Below are 16057 nucleotides of genomic sequence, written 5' to 3'. Positions count from 1 at the left end.
GAGGTGGCATGTGGGGAGGAAGAGGTGGTGAGAGAGGTGGCATGTGGGGAGGAAGAGGTGGCATGTGGGGAGGAAGAGTGGTGAGAGAGGTGCATGTGGGGAGGAAGAGTGGTGAGAGAGGTGGCATGTGGGGAGGAAGAGGTGGTGAGAGAGGTGCATGTGGGGAGGAAGAGGTGGTGAGAGAGGTGGCATGTGGGGAGGAAGAGGTGGTGAGAGAGGTGCATGTGGGGAGGAAGAGTGGTGAGAGAGGTGCATGTGGGGAGGAAGAGGTGGTGAGAGAGGTGCATGTGGGGAGGAAGAGGTGGCATGTGGGGAGGAAGAGTGGTGAGAGAGGTGCATGTGGGGAGGAAGAGTGGTGAGAGAGGTGGCATGTGGGGAGGAAGAGGTGGTGAGAGAGGTGCATGTGGGGAGGAAGAGTGGTGAGAGAGGTGGCATGTGGGGAGGAAGAGTGGTGAGAGAGGTGGCATGTGGGGAGGAAGAGGTGGTGAGAGAGGTGCATGTGGGGAGGAAGAGGTGGTGAGAGAGGTGCATGTGGGGAGGAAGAGTGGTGAGAGAGGTGCATGTGGGGAGGAAGAGTGGTGAGAGAGGTGCATGTGGGGAGGAAGAGTGGTGAGAGAGGTGCATGTGGGGAGGAAGAGGTGGCATGTGGGGAGGAAGAGTGGTGAGAGAGGTGCATGTGGGGAGGAAGAGGTGGTGAGAGAGGTGGCATGTGGGGAGGAAGAGTGGTGAGAGAGGTGGCATGTGGGGAGGAAGAGGTGGTGAGAGAGGTGCATGTGGGGAGGAAGAGTGGTGAGAGAGGTGCATGTGGGGAGGAAGAGGTGGTGAGAGAGGTGCATGTGGGGAGGAAGAGTGGTGAGAGAGGTGCATGTGGGGAGGAAGAGGTGGTGAGAGAGGTGCATGTGGGGAGGAAGAGGTGGTGAGAGAGGTGGCATGTGGGGAGGAAGAGGTGGTGAGAGAGGTGGCATGTGGGGAGGAAGAGTGGTGAGAGAGGTGCATGTGGGGAGGAAGAGGTGGTGAGAGAGGTGCATGTGGGGAGGAAGAGTGGTGAGAGAGGTGCATGTGGGGAGGAAGAGGTGGTGAGAGAGGTGCATGTGGGGAGGAAGAGTGGTGAGAGAGGTGCATGTGGGGAGGAAGAGTGGTGAGAGAGGTGCATGTGGGGAGGAAGAGGTGGTGAGAGAGGTGCATGTGGGGAGGAAGAGGTGGTGAGAGAGGTGCATGTGGGGAGGAAGAGTGGTGAGAGAGGTGGCATGTGGGGAGGAAGAGGTGGTGAGAGAGGTGCATGTGGGGAGGAAGAGGTGGCATGTGGGGAGGAAGAGGTGGTGAGAGAGGTGCATGTGGGGAGGAAGAGTGGTGAGAGAGGTGCATGTGGGGAGGAAGAGTGGTGAGAGAGGTGGCATGTGGGGAGGAAGAGTGGTGAGAGAGGTGGCATGTGGGGAGGAAGAGTGGTGAGAGAGGTGCATGTGGGGAGGAAGAGTGGTGAGAGAGGTGCATGTGGGGAGGAAGAGGTGGCATGTGGGGAGGAAGAGGTGGTGAGAGAGGTGCATGTGGGGAGGAAGAGTGGTGAGAGAGGTGCATGTGGGGAGGAAGAGTGGTGAGAGAGGTGCATGTGGGGAGGAAGAGTGGTGAGAGAGGTGCATGTGGGGAGGAAGAGTGGTGAGAGAGGTGCATGTGGGGAGGAAGAGGTGGTGAGAGAGGTGCATGTGGGGAGGAAGAGTGGTGAGAGAGGTGCATGTGGGGAGGAAGAGGTGGCATGTGGGGAGGAAGAGGTGGTGAGAGAGGTGGCATGTGGGGAGGAAGAGGTGGTGAGAGAGGTGGCATGTGGGGAGGAAGAGGTGGTGAGAGAGGTGGCATGTGGGGAGGAAGAGGTGGTGAGAGAGGTGGCATGTGGAGAGGAAGAGGAGATAGGGGAGGAGTTAGTTTCAGAGGAAGGGCCAAAGTTGGTTCCCCATTTCAAGGGAATTACTACAGATGGAGTGAGGTTAGTATAACATCAAGCAATTTGTTTTTCGTTTCGTATTTTTTGATGTTTCATGTATCTCGGCCAAATTGTTGACGCATAGCTTATTAAAGTATAGTAAAGCTTGCCTTGCTCTCTATTAGAGTTTGCAGTGAAGGAGTACCAATTTGTCATTGAGCTGGGATAGTTTGAAGCTCTCACTGCACGACTCACATGATTGACAGTACTGTTTCTTGCTGCCATTATGCCCATTACCTTATCATCAATCCTGGATTCATTTGTAAATGTTTTAACCATTTATCCCAGCTTCTTTTAAATATTTATCCCTTGTCCATGCTTGTTTGCTGTTACATATGTTCATGCATGTTTCTTGTTTTTGGTGGTATTGTTCAATGAATTGTTGAAACATTTTTCTTGCTGAGCTCCTATTTATTTTATTATTCATACATTCTTAAGTTTTTTTTTTCTTTTTTTGCTTTGTCGCTGTCTCCAGCGTTTGCGAGGTAGCGCAAGGAAACAGATGAAAGAAATGGCCCAACCCACCCCCATACACATGTATATACATACGTCCACACACGCAAATATACATACCTACACAGCTTTCCATGGTTTACCTCAGACGCTTCACAAGCCCTGATTCAATCCACTGACAGCACGTCAACCCCAGTATACCACATCGATCCAATTCACTCTATTCCTTGCCCACCTTTCACCCTTCTGCATGTTCAGGCCCCGATCACACAAAATCTTTTTCACTCCATCTTTCCACCTCCAATTTGGTCTCCCACTTCTCCTCGTTCCCTCCACCTCCGACACATATATCCTCTTGGTCAATCTTTCCTCACTCATTCTCTCCATGTGCCCAAACCATTTCAAAACACCCTCTTCTGCTCTCTCAACCACGCTCTTTTTATTTCCACACATCTCTCTTACCCTTACGTTACTTACTCGATCAAACCACCTCACACCACACATTGTCCTCAAACATCTCATTTCCAGTACATCCATCCTCCTGTGCACAACTCTATCCATAGCCCACGCCTCGCAACCATACAACATTGTTGGAACCACTATTCCTTCAAACATACCCATTTTTGCTTTCCGAGATAATGTTCTCGACTTCCACACTTTCTTCAAGGCTCCCAGAATTTTCGCCCCCTCCCCCACCCTATGATCCTCTTCCGCTTCCATGGTTCCATCCGCTGCCAGATCCACTCCCAGATATCTAAAACTTTTTACTTCCTCCAGTTTTTATCCATTCAAACTTACCTCCCAATTGACTTGACCCTCAACCCTACTGTACCTAATAACCTTGCTCTTATTCACATTTATTCTTAACTTTCTTTTCACACACTTTACCAAACTCAGTCACCAGCTTCTGCAGTTTCTCACATGAATCAGCCACCAGCACTGTATCATCAGCGAACAACAACTGACTCGCTTCCCAAGCTCTCTCATCCCCAACAGACTTCATACTTGCCCCTCTTTCCAAAACTCTTGCATTCACCTCCCTAACAACCCCATCCATAAACAAATTAAACAACCATGGAGACATCACACACCCCTGCTGCAAACCTACATTCACTGAGAACCAATCACTTTCCTCTCTTCCTACACGTACACATGCCTTACATCCTCGATAAAAACTTTTCACTGCTTCTAACAACTTGCCTCCCACACCATATATTCTTAATACCTTCCACAGAGCATCTCTATCAACTCTATCATATGCCTTCTCCAGATCCATAAATGCTACATACAAATCCATTTGCTTTTCTAAGTATTTCTCACATACATTCTTCAAAGCAAACACCTGATCCACACATCCTCTACCACTTCTGAAACCACACTGCTCTTCCCCAATCTGATGCTCTGTACATGCCTTCACCCTCGCAATCAATACCCTCCCATATAATTTACCAGGAATACTCAACAAACTTACACCTCTGTAATTTGAGCACTCACTCTTATCCCCTTTGCCTTTGTACAATGGCACTATGCATGCATTCCGCCAATCCTCAGGCACCTCACCATGAATCATACATACATTAAATAACCTTACCAACCAGTCAATAATACGGTCACCCCTTTTTTTAATAAATTCCACTGCAATACCATCCAAACCTGCTGCCTTGCCGGCTTTCATCTTACACAAAGCTTTTACTACCTCTTCTCTGTTTACCAAATCATTTTCCCTAACCCTCTCTCTTTGCACACCACCTCGACCAAAACACTCTATATCTGCCACTCTGTCATCAAACACATTCAACAAACCTTCAAAATACTCTCTCCTTCTCACATCACCACTACTTATCACCTCCCCATTTGCTCCCTTCACTGAAGTTCCCATTTGCTCCCTTGTCTTACGCACTTTATTTACCTCCTTCCAGAACATCTTTTTATTCTCCCTAAAATTTAATGATACTCTCTCACCCCAACTCTCATTTGCCCTCTTTTTCACCTCTTGCACCTTTCTCTTGACCTCCTGTCTCTTTCTTTTATACATCTCCCACTCTATTGCATTTTTTCCCTGCAAAAATCGTCCAAATGCCTCTCTCTTCTCTTTCACTAATACTCTTATTTCTTCATCCCACCACTCACTACCCTTTCTAATCAACCCACCTCCCACTCTTCTCATGCCACAAGCATCTTTTGTGCAATCCATCACTGATTCCCAAAATACATCCCATTCCTCCCCCACTCCCCTTACTTAAGTAGTATAATTGCATAATTTGTTTTTAACTTGTTGTAGTACTTTAGGCTTAGTGCAACAAAACCTTTGTTGTCCGAAATGCTTATGGATTTATCTGTTGCATATAAAAAATTTTGAGTGCTTGAGCCTGAACATACAAAGGGGTGAAAGAAAGGCATGTATGGGATAAAGTGAATTGGAGAAATATTTGAGGAGCTGTGCGTATTTGTAAAGATACTTTTGACTTGACAGCATTGCATTGGTGTTCTTTGGGCATTTAAGAATTAATTGAGATTGGAGTCTCTGTAACAGCCAGCTTGAATGTGCTTAGTGAATGACTGTAACTAGTTATTTAGAAGATTGATCAGAAGCTCATTTTAATTAAAAGTATTTTGGCTATTAGATCTGATTAAAGCAAAATTGGATGGCCCCAAAGTCCCTCATTTACAGTGTACAAAATCTCTCTATGACCCACCATCTGGCATTCCATTAATAATAGGAAGAATGAAATTGTTGGAGAAATTTCAGATTGTAATGTTAGTGTAAACAGACTTCAATCTTCTAAAGAAAACATAAAGATATGATTTTAAGGAAAGAGATAAAAGTTTTTAGATATCTTTTAAAGAGGCCCAAATATGTAATTTTGTGTGTATGAGTTTAAGTTTTTGTTATCTTTTCCTGCTAAAAATTGCTAGGTATCCCGTAGGTTCTAATGCTTAAATTTCACAATCAATTAGTTCAGTAATGGATCGTCAGGAAAGGGCCAAGTATATACAGCCATTCCAGTAAAGCATCAAATGGAAAATATCTTTCTTGAGGGTTTTATCTTTGCTTGCTAGTGAAATTTGTATTGCATATCACTTGGAGAATATTCTATTTAAGGGAAATTGTTTGCCCAAGGGAATTTGGCATTGCTTCTCTTTGCCAGCATGAGGGTTTAGATTGGTTTACTTGTCCTGCAGAATTGATTTCCATTTATTATGCATGCTTGTAAGCTGTCAATCCAGAGTTGAATGCTAATGAAGTTTCTATATGTAGGAGAGAGCATTGAAAAATTATTATGTTTTGGTATGGAAAGCTAATTAAGTGATGTGAAAAACTCACCATAATGACCAACAGGTATTTGAAATAGTTTTCTTTTCTGTACAGACAAAACCAGAAGTTGATCCTTGTGGATTTTTTGTAGTGTTCCCAGAAAATATTGGCCGTGAAAATATGAAGAAGTTGACTGATATTATTGATTCATCCAAAGACTATCATATATCAAGGTAAGTTGAAAAGATAGGGACATATAATCTCACTTAATCTGTATAACATAGATCTTGTTTTACCAATTATTGTATCTTGAGTCTGTCCTACAAGCACAAGATATATTCCCTGGGAATGTGGAGTATTAGTCAGGACTTCCCAGCCCTCAAGGTGTCTACCTTTGCTCACTATCAATGAACTGGTGTTAATGGCTGCTCACATACATATGGGGTCACCCCTGGCCAATCAGCAGTTGCCACCAGGCTGATGCCATCAACCACACTCATGTTCTCATAGTTGTTTGGGATCACATAAGTCAGATATGCAGTCTAGTGCTGCCATCAGCTAAGCCTATAGGGATTGGTATTCATTTCTTTTACTCATTAGTTTATATATTTATTTATTTATTTTGCTTTGTCGCTGTCTCCCGCGTTAGCGAGGTAGCGCAAGGAAACAGACGAAAGAATGGCCAAACCCACCCACATACACATGTATATACATACATGTCCACGCATGCAAATATACATACCTATACATCTCAACGTATACATATATATACACACACAGACATATACATATATACACATGTACATAATTCATAGTCTGCCTTTATTCATTCCCATCACCTCCTTGCCACATGAAATAACAACCCCCTCTCCCTTCATGTGTGCGAGTAGGCGCTAGGAAAAGACAACAAAGGCCCCATTCGTTCACACTCAGTCTCTAGCTGTCATGTAATAATGCACCGAAACCATACCTCCCTTTCCACATCCAGGCCCCACAGAACTTTCCATAGTTTACCCCAGACGCTTCACATGCCCTGATTCAATCCATTGACAGCACGTCAACCCCAGTATACCACATCGTTCCAATTCACTCTATTCCTTGCACGCCTTTCAACCTCCTGCATGTTCAGGCCCTGATCACTCAAGATCTTTTTCACTCCAACTTTCCACCTCCAATTTGGTCTCCCACTTCTCGTTCCCTCCACCTCTGACACACATATTCTCTTTGTCAACCTTTCCTCACTCATTCTCTCCATGTGCCCAAACCATTTCCAAACACCCTCTTCTGCTCTCTCAACCACACTTTTTATTACCACACATCTCTCTTACCCTATTATTACTTACTCGATCAAACCACCTCACACCACATACTGTCCTCATACATCTCATTTCCAGCACATCCACCCTCCTGCGCACAATTCTATCCATAGCCCACGCCTAGCAACCATACAACATTGTTGGAACCATTATTCCTTCAAACATACCCATATTTGCTTTCCGAGATAATGTTCTTGACTTCCACACATTCTTCAAGGCTCCCAGAATTTTTGCCCCCTCCCCCACCCTATGATTCACTTCCGCTTTCATGGTGCCATCCACTGCCAAATCCACTCTCCGATATCTAAAACACTTTACTTCCTCAAGTTTTTCTCCATTCAAACTTACCTCCCCTTTGACTTGACCCTCAACCCTACTGTACCTAATAACCTTGCTCTTATTCACATTTACTCTCAACTTTCTTCTTTCGCACACTTTACCAAACTCAGTCACCAGCTTCTGCAGTTTCTCACATGACTCCAGTGCTGTTAAATCAGTGAACAACTGACTCGCTTCCCAAGCTCTCTCATCCACAACAGCCTGCATACTTGCCCCTCTTTCCAAAACTCTTGCATTCACCTCCCTAACAACCCCATCCATAAACAAATTAAACAACCATGGAGACATGACACACCCCTGCTGCAAACGTACATTCACTGAGAACCAATCACTTTCCTTTCTTCCTACATTTACACATGCCTTACATCCTCGATAAAAACTTTTCACTGCTACTAACAACTTTCCTCCCACACCATATACTCTTAATACCTTCCACAGAGGATCTCTATCAACTCATGCCTTCTCCAGATCCATAAATGCTACATACAAATCCATTTGTTTTTCTAAGTATTTCTCGCATGCATTTTTGAAAGCAAACACCTGATCCGCACATCCTCAACCACTTCTGAAAGTGGATGGAGAGAGATGGGTGATTATTGGTGCCTATGCACTTGGGCATGAGAAGAAAGATCAACCACTTCTGAAACCACACTGCTCTTCCCCAATCTGATGCTCTGTACATGCCTTCACCCTCTCAATCAATACCCTCGCATATAATTTCCCAGGAATACTCAACAAACTGATACCTCTGTAGTTTGAGCACTCACCTTTGTCCCCTTTGTCTTTGTACAATGGCACCATGCAAGCATTCCGCCAATCCTCAGGCACCTCACCATGAATCATACATTAAATAACATTACCAACCACTCAACAGTACAGTCTCCCCCTTTTTTAATAAATTCCACTGCAATACCATCCAAACCTGCTGCCTTGCTGGCTTTCATCTTCTGCAAAGCTTTTACTACCTCTTCTCTGTTTGCCAAATCATTTTCCCTAACCCTCTCACTTTGCACACCACCTCGACCAAAACACCCCATATCTGCCACTCTATCATCAAACACATTCAACAAACCTTCAAAGTACTCACTCCATTTCCTTCTCACATCACCACTACTTATCACCTCCCCATTAGCCCACTTCACTGAAGTTTCCATTTGTTCCCTTGTCTTACGCACTTTATTTACATCCTTCCAAATTATCTTTTTATCCTCCCTAAGATTTAATGATACTCTCTCACCCCAACTCTCATTTGCCCCTTTTTCACCTCTTGTACCTTTCTCTTGACCTCCTGCCTCTTTCTTTTATACATCTCCCACTCATTTGCATTATTTCCCTGCAAAAATCGTCCAAATGCCTCTCTCTTCTCTTTCACTAATAATCTTACTTCTTCATCCCACCACTCACTACCCTTTCTACTCTGCCTACCTCCCACGCTTCTCATGCCACAAGCATCTTTTGTGCAAGCCATCACTGCTTCCCTAAATACATCCCATTCCTCCCCCACTCCCCTTACCTCGTTTGTTCTCACCTTTTTCCATTCTGTACTCAGTCTCTCCTGGTACTTCCTCACACAAGTCTCCTTCCTAAGCTCACTTACTCTCACCACTCTCTTCACCCCAACATTCTCTCTTTTCTGAAAGCCTGTACAAATCTTCTTTGCCTCCACAAGATAATGATCAGACATCCCTCCAGTTGCACCTCTCAGCACATTAACATCCAAAAGTCTCTCTTTCGCATGCCTACCAATTAACACGTAATCCAATAATGCTCTCTGGCCATCTCTCCTACTTACATACGTATACTTATGTATATCTCTTATTAAACCATGAATTCCCAATCACCAGTCCTTTTTCAGCACATGAATCTACAAGCCCTTCATTTCCATTTACAACACTGAACATCCCATGTATACCAATTATTCCCTAAACTGCCACATTACTCACCTTTGCATTCAAATCACCCATCACTATAACCCAGTCTCATGCATCAAAACCACTAACACACTCATTCAGCTGCTCCCAAAACAATTGCCTCATGATCTTTCTTCTCATGCCCAGGTGCATATGCACCAATAATCACCCATCTCTCTCCATCAACTTTGTTTTACCCATATCAATCTTGAGTTTACTTTCTTAACACTCTATCACATACTCCCACCACTCCTGTTTCAGGAGTAGTGCTACTCCTTCCCTTTCTTTTGTCCTCTCACTATATCCTGACTTTACTCCCAAGACATTCCCAAATTACTTCGTTTCACACAGAGCCAAAACATCCAGGTTCCTTTCCTCAAACATACTACCTATCTCTCCTTTTTTCTCATCTTGGTTACATCCACACTCATTTAGACACTCCAATCTGAGCTCTCGAGGAGGATGAGCACTCCCTGCGTGGCTCCTTCTGTTTCCCCTTTTAGAACGTTAGAATAGGAGGGGAGGGTTTCTAGCCCCCCGCTCCTGTCCCCTATAGTCGCCTTCTACGACAATATATTATCCCAGGGGATGGGGAGAAAGAATACTTCCCTCGTACTCGTTTTTAATTTATCAAATGAAGGAACAGAGAATGGGGTTAAGTGAGGATATTCCCTCAAAGGCTCAGTCCTCTGTTTTTAACACTACCTCACTAACGTGGGAGAAAACAAATAGTATGAAAAGAAAAAATTATACTTTATTGCTGTCTCCCGCATTAGCGAGGTAGCGCAAGGAAACAGACAAAAGAAAGGGCCAATCTACCCACATGCACATGTAAATACATAAACGCCCACACGCACATATACATACCTATATATTTCAACGTATACATGCATGTACAAAAACAGACAAACATACACAGACAAACATATACACATGTACATATTCATACATGTACATGTGTATGTGTTTGTCTGTGTATGTTTGTCTGTTTATGTACATGCATGTATACGTTGAAATATATAGGTATGTATATGTGCGTGTGGGCGTTTATGTATTTACATGTGCATGTGGGTGGATTGGCCCTTTCTTTTGTCTGTTTCCTTGCGCTACCTCGCTAATGCGGGAGACAGCAATAAAGTATAATTTTTTTCTTTTCATACTATTTGTTTTCTCCCGCGTTAGTGAGGTAGTGTTAAAAACAGAGGACTGAGCCTTTGAGGGAATATCCTCACTTAACCCCATTCTCTGTTCCTTCATTTGATAAATTAAAAACGAGAAGGGAGAATTTCCAGCCCCCGCTCCCTCCCCTTATGGTCATCTTCTACGACACGCAAGATATACGAGGGAAGTATTCTTTCTCCCCATCCCCTGGGATAATATATTGTTGTAGAGGGCGACTATAGGGGACAGGAGCGGGGGGCTAGAAACCCTCCCCTCCCTTCATCTATTCCTGCCACCATCCCGCAACACATGAAATGACAACCCCCGTCCCCGTGTGTGTGAGAGGACTCGCTAAGAAAAGATGACAAAGGCCACATTCGTTCGCACTCGGTCTCTATATTATTTATTTTATATACTTTGTCACTGTCTCCTGCATTAACGAGGTAGCGAAAGGAGACATGAAATAATTGCCCAACCCACCCACATACACATGTATATACACACACGCCCACACACACACATATACATGCCTATACATTTCACCATATACATACATATACTTACCTTTACATTTCAACGTATACATACATTTAAATACACTGACATACATATATACACTTGTACATATTCAAACTTGCTGCCTGTATTCATTCCCATTGCCACCCTGCCGCACGTGAAATAGCAAAGAAAAAAAAAAAGAGCACTTGGAAATGACAGAAGGCTACATTCGTTCACACTCAGTCTGTAGCTGTCATGTGTAATGCACTGAAACTACAGCTCCCTTTCCACATCCAGGACCCACAAAACTTTCCATGTTTACCCAAAACGCCTCACATGCCCTTGTGCAATCCATTGACAGCATGTCATCCCCGGTATACCACATTGTTCCAATTCACTCTATTCCTTGCACGCCTTTCACCCTCCTGTATGTTCAGGCCCCAATTGTTCAAGATCTTTTTCACTCCATCCTTCCACCTCCAATTTGGTCTTCCACTACTCGTTCCCTCCACCTCTGACTCGTATATCCTCTGTCAATCATTCCTCACTCATTCTCTCCATGTGACCAAACCATTTCAATACACCCTCTTCTCTCTCAACCACACACTGTTGATTACCATACATCTCTCTTACCCTTTCATTACTTGATCACACCACCTCACACCACATATTAGAGAGTTAGTTGTTTGCCGATGTTACAGTGCTGGTGGCTGATTTGGGTGAGAAACTGCAGAAGCTGTGGCTGATTTGGGTGAGAAACTGCAGAAGCTGGTGGCTGATTCTGGTGAGAAACTGCCGAAGCTGATGGCTGTTTGGTAATGTGTGTGAAAGAAGTTGGGAATAAATGTGAAGAGCAAGGTTATTAGGTTCAGAAGGGTTGAGGGATAAATCAGTTGGGAGGTAAGTTTGAATGGAAAAAACTGGAGGAAGTGAAGTGTTATAGATATCTGGGAGTGGATTTGGCAGCGGATGGAAGTAAGTCACAGGATGGGGGAAGGGGCGAAGGTTCTGGGAGCGTTGAAGAATGTGTGGAAGGTGAGAACGTTATCTTGGAGGAAACAGGATATGTTTGAAGGAATAGTGGTTCCAACAATGTTATATGGTTGCAAGGCATGGGCTATAGATAGAGTTGTGCGGAGGAGGGTGAATGTGTTGGAAATGAAATGTTTGATGACAGGATGTGGTGTGAGGTGGTTTGATCGAGTAAGTAATAATAGGGTAAGAGAGATGTGTGGAAATAAAGAGTGTGGTTGAGAGAGCAGAAGAGGGTGTTTTAAAGTGGTTTGGTCACATGGAGAGAATGAGTGAGGAAAGATTGACCAATAGAGGATATATGTGTCAGAGGTGGAGGGAACGAGAAGTGGGAGACCAAATTGGAGGTGGAAAGATGGAATGAAAAAGATTTTGAGTGATTGGGGCCTGAACATGCAGGAGGGTAAAAGGCATGCAAGGAATAGAGTGAATTGGAACGATGTGGTATACCGGGGTCGACCTGCTGTCAATGGATTGAACCAGGGCATGTGAAGCGTGTGGGGTAAACCTTAGAAAGTTCTGTGGGGCCTGGATGTGAAAAGGGAGCTGTGGTTTCGGTGCATTATTACATGACAGCTAGAGACAGTGTGAATGAATGTGGACTTTGTTGTCTTTTCCTGGCGTTACCTCGCGCACATGCGGGGGGAGGGAGTTGTTATTTCATGTGTGGTGAGGTGACGATGGGAATGAATAAAGGCAGACTATGAGTTATGTCCATGTGTTTATATGTATATGTGTGTGTGTATGTGTATGTATGTATACATTGAGATGTATAGGTATGTATATTTGCGTGTGTGGACATGTATGTATATACATGTGTATGTGGATGGGATGGGCCATTCTTTCGTCTGTGTCCTTGCGCTACCTCGCTAACACGGGAGACAGCGACAAAGAAAAATAAAATAAATAAATGAATATACATTTATTTTGCTTTGTCGCTGTCTCCTGCGTTAGCGAGGTAGCGCGAGGAAACAGAAAGAAATGGCCCAACCCACCCACATACACATGTATATACATGCTATTCCACACATGCAAATATATATATATACCTATACATCTCAAAGTTTACATATATATATACACACACAGACATATATACACATGCACATAATTCATACTGTCTGCTTTTATTCATTCCCATCGCCATCCTGCCACACATGAAATAACAACCCCTCCCCCCGCATGTGCGCGAGGTAGCACTAGGAAAAGACAACAAAGGCCACATTTGTTCACACTCAGTCTCTGGTTGTTATTTAATAATGCACCGAAACCACAGCTCCCTTTCCACATCCAGGCCCCACAGAACTTTCAATGGTTTACCTAAGACGCTTCACATGCCCTGGTTCAATCCATTGACAGCACGTTGACCCTGGTATATCACATCGTTCCAATTCACTCTATTCCTTGCACGCCTTTCACCCTTCTGCATGTTCAGGCCCCGATCACTCAAAATCTTTTTCACTCCATCTTTCCACCTCCAATTTGGTCTCCCACATCTCATTCCCTCCACCTCGTGGTCAATCTTTCCTCACTCATTCTCTCCATGTGACCAAACCATTTCCAAACACCCTCTTCTGCTCTCTCAACCACACTCTTTATTACCACGCATCTCTTACCTTATTATTACTTACTCGTTATTACTTACTCGATCAAACCACCTCACACCACATATTATCCTCAAACATCTCATTTCCAGCAAATCCACCCTCCTCCACGCAACTCTCTCCATGGCCCACGCCTCGCAACCTTATAACATTGTTGGAACCATTATTCCTTCAAGCATACCATTTTTGCTTTCCAATATAATGTTCTCGACTTCCACACATTCTTCAACGCTCCTAGAACTTTTGCCCCCTCCCCTACCCTATGATTTACTTATGCTTCTATGGTTCCATCCGCTGCCAAATCCACTCCCCGATATCTAAAACTCTTCACTTCCTCCAGTTTTTCTCCATTCAAACTTACCTCCCACTTGACTTGTCCCTCAACCCTACTGTACCTAATAACGTTGTCCTTATTCACATTTACTCTCAGCTTTCTTCTTGCACACTTTACCAAACTCAATCACTAGCTTCTGCAGTTTCTCGCACAAATCAGCCACCAGCGCTGTATCATCAGCAAACAACAATTGACTCACTTCCCAATCTCTCTCCTCCACAACAGACTGTATACTTGCCCATCTTTCCAAAACTCTTGCATTCACCTCCCTAACAACCCCATCCATAAACAAATTAAACAACCATGGAGACATCACACACCTCTGCCACAAACCAACATTCACTGAGAACCAATCACTTTCTTCTCTTCGTACATGTACACATGCCTTACATCCTCCATAAAAACTTTTCACTGCTTCTGACAACTTGCCTCCCACACCATATATTCTTAAAACCTTCCACAGAGCATCTCTATCAACTCTTATCATATGCCTTCTCCAGATCCATAAATGCTACATACAAATCCATTTGTTTTTCTAAGTATTTCTCGCATACATTCTTCAAAGCAAACACCAGATCCACACATCCTCTACCACTTCTGAAACCACACTTCTCTCCCCAATCTGATGCTCTGTACATGCCTTCACCCTCTCAATCAATACCTTCCCATATAATTTACAGGAATACTCAACAAACTTATACCTCTGTAGTTTGAGCACTCACTTTTATCCCCTTTGCCTTTGTACAATGGCACTATGCAAGCATTCCTCCAATCCTCAGGCACCTCACCATGACTCGTACATACCTTAAATAACCTTACCAACCAGTCAACAGTACAGTCTCCCCCTTTTTTTCATAAATTCCACTGCAGTACCATCCAAACTCGCTGCCTTGCGTGCTTTCATCCTCCGCAAATCTTGTACAACCTCTTCTCTGTTTACCAAATCATTCTTCTTAACCATCTCACTTTGCACACCACCCCGACGAAAACACCCTATATCTGCCAGTCTATCATCAAACGCATTCAACAAACACTCAAAATACTCACTCCATCTCTTTCTCACATCACCACTACTTATCACCTCCCATTAGCCCCCTTCACTGAAGTTCCCATTTGTTCCCTTGTCTTTCGCAATTTATTTACCTACTTCCAAAACATCTTTTTATTCTCCCTCAAATTTAATGATACTATGCCACCCCAACTCTCATTTGCCCTCTTTTTCACCTCTTGCACTTTTCTCTTGACCTCCTGCCTCTTTCTTTTATACATCTCCCACTCATTTGCATTATTTCCCTGCAAAAATCATCCAAATGCCTTTCTCTTCTTTCACTAATAATTGTACTTCTTCATCCCACCACTCCTTACCCTTTCTAATCTGCCCACCTCCCACGCTTCTCATGCCACAAGCATCTTTTGCGTAAGCCATCACTGCTTCCCTAAATACATCCCATTCCTTCCCCACTCCCCTTATATCGTTTCTCACCTTTTTCCATTCTGTACTCAGTCTCCTGTTACTTCCTCACACAAGTCTCCTTCCGAGGGTCTCTTACTCTCACCACTCTTTTCACCCCAACATTCTCTCTTCTTTTCTGAACACCTGTACAAATCTTCACCTTTGCCTCCATAAGATAATGATCAGACATCCCTCCAGTTGCGCCTCTCAGCACATTAACATCGAAAAGTCTCTCTTTTGCGTTCCCTATCAATTAACACGTAATCCAATAATGCTCTCTGGCCATCTCTCCTACTTACATACGTATACTTATGTATATCTCTCTTTTTAAACCAGGTATTTCCAATCACTAGTCCTTTTTCAGCACATAAATCTACAAGCTCTTCACCATTTCCATTTACAACACTGAACACCCCATGTACACCCAATTATTCCCTCAACTGCCACATTACTCACCTTTGCATTCAAATCACCCATCCCTATAACCCGGTCTCGTGCATCAAAACCACTAACACACTCACTCAGCTGCTCCCAAAACACTTTCCTCTCATGCTCTTCTCATGCCCAGGTGCATATGCAACAATAATCACCCATCTCTCTCCATCCACTTTCAGTTTTACCTATATCAATCTAGAATTTACTTTCCTACACTCTATTACTTACTCCCACCACTCCTTTTTCAGGAGTAGTGCTACTCCTTCCCTTGCTCTTGTCCTCTCACTAACC

At 43.9% G+C, this 16057-nt stretch overlaps 1 protein-coding gene across 1 annotated transcript in view; it reads left to right on the top strand.

The window, feature by feature from the left end:
• Positions 1–1750: 1750 nt before the first annotated feature.
• Positions 1751–16057, top strand: part of LOC139756430 (uncharacterized) — a 36362-nt gene continuing 22055 nt past the window's right edge. The window contains exons 1-2 of the mRNA XM_071675869.1: positions 1751–1978; positions 5799–5917. Coding sequence (XP_071531970.1) covers positions 1751–1978; positions 5799–5917 — 347 coding nt within the window. The remainder of the gene's footprint in view (positions 1979–5798; positions 5918–16057) is intronic.

Source organism: Panulirus ornatus, chromosome 21 (genome assembly GCF_036320965.1).
Source record: "Panulirus ornatus isolate Po-2019 chromosome 21, ASM3632096v1, whole genome shotgun sequence".
NCBI lineage: Eukaryota > Metazoa > Arthropoda > Malacostraca > Decapoda > Palinuridae > Panulirus > Panulirus ornatus.
This window is presented reverse-complemented; position numbering and strand designations above follow the sequence as displayed.